The sequence below is a fragment of the Apaloderma vittatum genome, unplaced genomic scaffold (genome assembly GCF_000703405.1).
Source record: "Apaloderma vittatum isolate BGI_N311 unplaced genomic scaffold, ASM70340v1 scaffold27130, whole genome shotgun sequence".
NCBI classification, from domain to species: domain Eukaryota; kingdom Metazoa; phylum Chordata; class Aves; order Trogoniformes; family Trogonidae; genus Apaloderma; species Apaloderma vittatum.
Window position 1 is genome coordinate 1 of NW_009696649.1, and position 6,067 is coordinate 6,067.

The 6,067-nt window shown below is 42.1% G+C and overlaps 1 protein-coding gene across 1 annotated transcript; it reads left to right on the plus strand.

Moving 5' to 3' along the window:
- Positions 1-3: 3 nt before the first annotated feature.
- CCT4 (chaperonin containing TCP1, subunit 4 (delta)) lies at positions 4-5,758 on the plus strand (the record flags this gene model as incomplete). Its single annotated transcript, XM_009875811.1, has 14 exons — positions 4-34; positions 605-657; positions 906-995; positions 1,317-1,425; positions 2,079-2,221; positions 2,867-2,988; positions 3,072-3,204; positions 3,548-3,687; positions 3,971-4,067; positions 4,384-4,494; positions 4,765-4,895; positions 4,988-5,222; positions 5,331-5,444; positions 5,748-5,758. Coding segments are annotated over 14 exons (1,520 nt in total), but the record flags the coding sequence as incomplete, so codon positions are not given.
- Positions 5,759-6,067: the final 309 nt, after the last annotated feature.

The window sequence follows — 6,067 nt, forward strand, 5'->3', positions numbered from 1 at the left end:
CAGATCCGCTTCAGCAACATCTCGGCCGGCAAAGGTGAGGCGAGGGGGAGGAGGCCGCGCTCCGCGCCTCTTTGTGCTGAGGGGAGGCGGCCTCCGGCCTCCCCATCCCCACCCCGCCGCCACGGGGCTGGGCCCGGCCCGTAGGAGCGGAGAGGAGAATTCGGCTCCTCTGTGGGTGTGGGGTGGGGTCCCGAGACGGTTTTTAAGGGCGGGACGCTCCCGGGGCCGGTGGGTGTCGGGGGGGGCTGTGTTCGGTGTTTGACCACAAGCCTTGGATGACTTGGCATATGAAGGTTCCACTCCGTTTTAAAAGGGCTGTGAACAAGTGATCGGATGTTAATTGTTTCAGGAAAGAGCCGTGGGAATCAGTCCTGATGCTGCAACGTTGTAATGGTTGGACTCTGTGATCCTTTCCAACCCAAGCAGGTCCATGAATCTGCGATCATTCTGTAATTACAGATGATAGAGGGCTGGCAAAATAACGGGGAACTATTTCATGCAGGGAGATGCTTGCTTTCCAGGGGAAATGTTTAGAATGATGGAATGAGTGCTTGCCATTCTTTAGAAAGCTCACAAATGGCTCTGTTTTTTTTTCTTTTCTTAGCTGTTGCCGATGCAATTAGAACAAGCCTTGGACCAAAGGGAATGGATAAAATGGTAAACTTTACGCTTAAGTTTTTAAAACGTTAAGCTTACTGGAGATACTGTGAAGTCAACCCAGTTTATATAGGATACCATATTTTGTCTTGAAATTATTTTACCAGTTTCATTTGTTTAAGGGACAATGTGAACTAACTGCATGTTTCAGTATGAGAAATGTTGTCAGGAAGAATATTTTACACTGAGTAACAAATTAAGGATTTGTAGTTATTGATCAGAACTGTGTTTCTCCTTTTTCTTCTCAGATTCAAGATGCTAAAGGAGATGTGACAATCACTAATGATGGTGCTACTATTCTGAAGCAAATGCAGGTTCTGCACCCTGCAGCCAAAATGGCAAGTGTTTCTTTCATTGTTCAGACAATGATATGTCTTAGAGCTTAATTTCTGGGACAAGTTTTAAGCTGGGGAGAAAAACTTCTTTGCTTCTGTAAGGGATCTGTTTTACTGTAGCTGTTTTTCAATCAAATAGGTGTACGGGTGTGGGAAGCAACGTGCAAAAGGTAGAAAGTTCAGGTTACAAAAAGCACAATTTGTCATGATGCTAAGGGTGATTTCAGTAGTGCTTGATGCTTTAATATTGCTTTGGGTTTTAATTGCCAGTGTTTGCAGTTTAGTCAGATTATAGATGAATTTTTGCCATAATTTGTCGTTTAGTTGGTTGAGCTGTCAAAAGCACAAGATATTGAAGCTGGTGACGGGACTACATCTGTTGTTGTCATCGCTGGAGCTCTTTTGGATGCTTGTTCCAGGCTTCTTCAGAAAGGTAAATACATGTATTTAATATGAAAACGTGACCGGAGGTAATTAAGTTCTCTATCCACTTGCAGGGGTATAATGAAGCTTAAAGCAGCTGTTTCCTGTCAAAACATGAAAGGTGGCTTGAGTCTTCACATTCAGGTTTCACTCATGTCACAGTGTTGATTAAAAATCTGCTAAATTTTTTATTTTTAATTGATACATTCCTGTTGATACAGGAAATAGTGCCTAGATGATGTGGCAAACAGTCATTTGTAAAAACTCACCTCAGTTATACTTACTGCCTGGACAGAGAGATAGTATAAGGAGGTGTAAATTAAATTTAGTGCCAGTGATTCTGCAGGCTTTTTAATACTTAGCAAATTTATCACCCACAATACATGGGCCATGAGAAAGTTTGGTCAGGAAAAGACATGAATTAGGGAACATAATTGTTACTGTACGTTCTGTTCCTTTACCTTGGGATGTTCTCTTGTGTGCTGCTGTGCAGCCCAGGGTTGGTTGGTTGGGGTTTTTTTTGATTAAAATGTGTTCAGTTTATTCTGATGAGACAGTCTCTCTGAATTGATCTTAGAGTGGAAAGGAAAGGTGAGAAAAAAAACACAAGTAACATTGGTCTGAAAGCGTGACTCCTTAACAGCCTTCTTGTATGACCCACAGGAATTCACCCCACCATCATTTCAGAGTCATTCCAAAAAGCTTTGGATAAAGGTATTGAGGTATTGACTAACATGGCCCAGGCGGTTGAACTGAGCGACAGAGAAACCTTGCTGAATAGCGCAACTACTTCGCTGAATTCGAAGGTATGACTGACACTTGAGCTCAGTTCCTCCAGACTAGCGGATATCCTCCCTGCACATCACAGATCTCGTTGGTTTTCAGACATTAGTTGCCCTCTCTTAGGCTGGCTTCTTAGAAAGCCGTGATCGATTCAGATTAAATTGAGGCTCTCAGACTGAATTTCAGTCTGAAATACTTGATGATCTTAGATGTTAACTGTGAGTGTAAAACAAACAAGCTTTGACTGAAACGGCAACAGGAGAATCAGGTGGGATACTGAGAGCTTTTGCCAAGTTCTTGTGTAGGCGATTCTTATTCATGTGGCAGGAATTCCTAAAACAGCATTGAAATCTGGAGATTGCCCTTCCAGCAGAATAATCTGGGAAGCCATCAAAAGTCTTATTTTAGGAGTGTAAGAAAGATAAATTCAGGTTTCATCCTTAAGTCCCCAGGCATAGGTTTTCCTACCAGTGTAGTTGCAGTTTTTAAATGGAGTAGCCCTAAAGAAGATGCTATATTAAGACATCTGGCTGATGGTTGACAGGGAGGGAAAAGGAGCTTCGTTTTGAAATTCAGAAGAAAAATACTAAAATACAATGATAATATAATTTTGACACTACTGTTATGTTACATCTCTTAGCATTTTTCTTTGCTGTTAAATCCCTTAGGTTGTCTGTCAGTACTCCAGTTTACTTTCTCCAATGAGTGTGGACGCGGTGATGAAGGTGATTGACCCAACTACAGCCAGCAGCGTGGACCTCAGAGATATTAAAATAGTTAAAAAGTTGGGGTAAGAAACAATTTTTAACTAGATGAATTTTGTCCTGTGAAATCAGCTTCACAATCAGCTTCATGGATTGTCTTTGTTCCCAGAGGCACAATTGATGACTGCGAACTGGTTGAAGGACTAGTCCTGACTCAGAAGGTGGCAAATACTGGTGTAACCAGAGTGGAAAAAGCCAAAATTGGCCTCATTCAGTTCTGCTTGTCTGCTCCAAAGACAGATGTAAGTTAAACTATGACCAGGGCAAAACCTTTTGCCATAGTACTTGGGATATACAAATGTAATGATAACACATTTTTGTTGCAGTCTCAGCTGTGTTCCACAGCTATAATGAAGATCACTGCATAGATACAACTCTTTGAGTTGGCATAAGAAAGAAAATAGTTCAAAGCTTCGGTATTTTTTATCATTTGATCAGTCTCTAATAAGACACATTTTACTGTTGTGCTTACTTCCTTTGAATGACAGGCTCCTAAGTTAAAGAACATGAAACAGCTTGGCACTTGGTTTTGAAGTCAGCAGTTGTTCTAATACTTGTTTTGGGTTTTTGTGGGTTTTTTAACAGATGGACAACCAAATAGTTGTTTCTGATTATGCTCAAATGGACAGAGTACTGCGTGAAGAGAGAGCCTATATTCTAAATTTAGTTAAGCAAATTAAGAAGGCTGGATGCAACGTCCTGCTGATTCAGAAGTCTATTCTGAGGTACGTTCCTTGATTGATCTACTGGCTTACTATGTGGTGTTGGGGAAATACCTGGAAAATTGAAGCCAGATAGTAACAGTCACACTTGGTAGAGTGTTGCACTGGCTGTAATGGTGATTGTGCTGCTAGAAAGCGCTACTGATGTCTGTATTTTGAGTTTAATGACATCCCCGCTCTGTAGCATGAAGAATTCTGGCCCTGCTGGTAAGAAGCATGCAGCTGGGCAGTGTGACCCGGTTGCTAACACAGCGCTGTGGCCTGACTACTTCCCTCTTCTTTCTAGGGATGCTCTTAGTGACCTGGCCCTCCATTTTCTGAACAAAGTGAAGATCATGGTGGTTAAAGACATTGAAAGAGATGACATTGAGTTCATATGTAAGGTAAAGTGAGTTATATAAACGTCTGTTGAAGTAGCAGCAGTGTTCAGAGTCTACCCTAAAACTAAGGACCCAGCCAGTGCCAGGTTGTGGTGACAACATCACAAGTTTCGTGTCCTGACTTTAACGTAAAAGCAGGCATTTCACTAAAAAATGTTCCTGTTCTGTTGAGCGGTCACGTTTTGTAGACAGATCCGGAACAAATGTAAAAGCCGTAGTCCTAACTGCATTTTACTGCAATATGCAGAAGAAGATACATGATGACTTTGCAGTTCAGGTTTGGGATTATTTATTCATTATTTTTCATTATTTTTTTCAGACAATTGGAACTAAGCCTGTTGCTCATATTGACCAGTTTACTCCTGACATGCTGGGATCCGCTGAGCTGGCAGAGGAGGTCAACTTGAACGGTTCTGGGAAACTAATAAAAGTGAGTGACCAAGTGTTAATACCTAGTTAACACCTGCCAATTATTTTAACAACTGCTAACCTCAATGGTTTTTATTACTGAAGTTACTACATTTAAAGTACCTACTTCTAATCCTGGAGTAGCCAGTAGCTACTGACTTGGAAAGTGTAGTGCTTTTGCTTAGCCAGATGTCAGCACTGTTGTAGAACTTGGAAATACCAACTGAAGTCTCTTTTTGTCCAGAACATTTCCCCCCCCACCCCAGTCTTAGTATTTGGGTTTATGTTTTAGATCACAGGCTGCACAAACCCTGGAAAAACTGTTACCATTGTGGTACGTGGATCCAACAAACTTGTTTTAGAAGAAGCCGAGCGTTCAATTCACGATGCCCTGTGTGTCATAAGATGCTTAGTTAAGAAAAGGTATGTCTCAGTTCAGCTAATTTAGTATATTAGTACTAAAACGAATTGTGCGCTTAAGTGAAATGAGGTTTGATTGTCATTTCTATCCTCAGAGCTTTAATTGCAGGAGGTGGAGCACCAGAGATAGAGTTGGCCCTGCGCTTGAACGAGTACGCTCGCACTTTGAAGGGTATGGAGTCGTACTGCGTCCGTGCGTACGGGGACGCGCTGGAAGTCATCCCTTCTACGCTGGCTGAGAACGCGGGCCTCAATCCTATTTCAACGGTAACCGAGCTCAGAAACAGACACGCTCAAGGAGAGAAAACGGCTGGCATTAATGTCAGAAAGGTAACAAGCAATTGTATATGCATAGAGTAGCTTAGAAAAGGCATTAAAAGCTTGCTAAACCTAACCGTAGTCTCACATGCACAGAGTAAAAGCCACTTGTTCTCACAGGGTGGCATTTCCAACATCTTGGAGGAGTTGGTTGTGCAGCCGCTGCTGGTGTCTTTGAGCGCATTGACCCTCGCAACAGAGACTGTGCGCAGTATCCTCAAGATTGATGATGTGGTGAGTGGTGTTTCCGTCGTGTTTTAATTTTTTTTTCCCCACAAGCGCCAGGGTAGTTATTGTCACCCAATTTGCCGTGCTTCAAAATACAGTTACTGCGTGGAATTCTCAGTTTATGTGCCACTTACAGAGCACGTGGTCTTCTCATAACTGCAGTTGGAAGAAAATGAAATGCATTATAAATACTGTGCCCTAAAGTAAGGGGTTAAAGATCCATTTTTTTTAGTCACTGTAAGCAGAGGGGAAGGCAGTGTTATGTGTCCTGTGCACTTCACACCTGATGATGTGAACTCTTCCTTGCAGGTGAACACTCGGTAAGCTGAACAGAAGTGGGGACTGTGCCCTCCAGCTCTTTCCATGCAGTCTGGAAGATGGTTTCCTCACCAAAAGCGCCTCTGTGAATTGTCTTAAAGTCCACAAAGGCTCATGTACTTCTGTCGGGTTAATTTAAGAGAAAGAAATCTGTTTTGAAAATGGAGGGCTGTTATCAATAAACGTGCAGTAGTCTACTTGAGTCTTTGCTTTGTAATTTTGCTAGAAATAAGGTAAGCTTCTTGTTACATTTGGTTTTCTGTGCCACATGCTCCTGCTTAGCTCTGAAAAGTTCAACAGCAAATACTTAG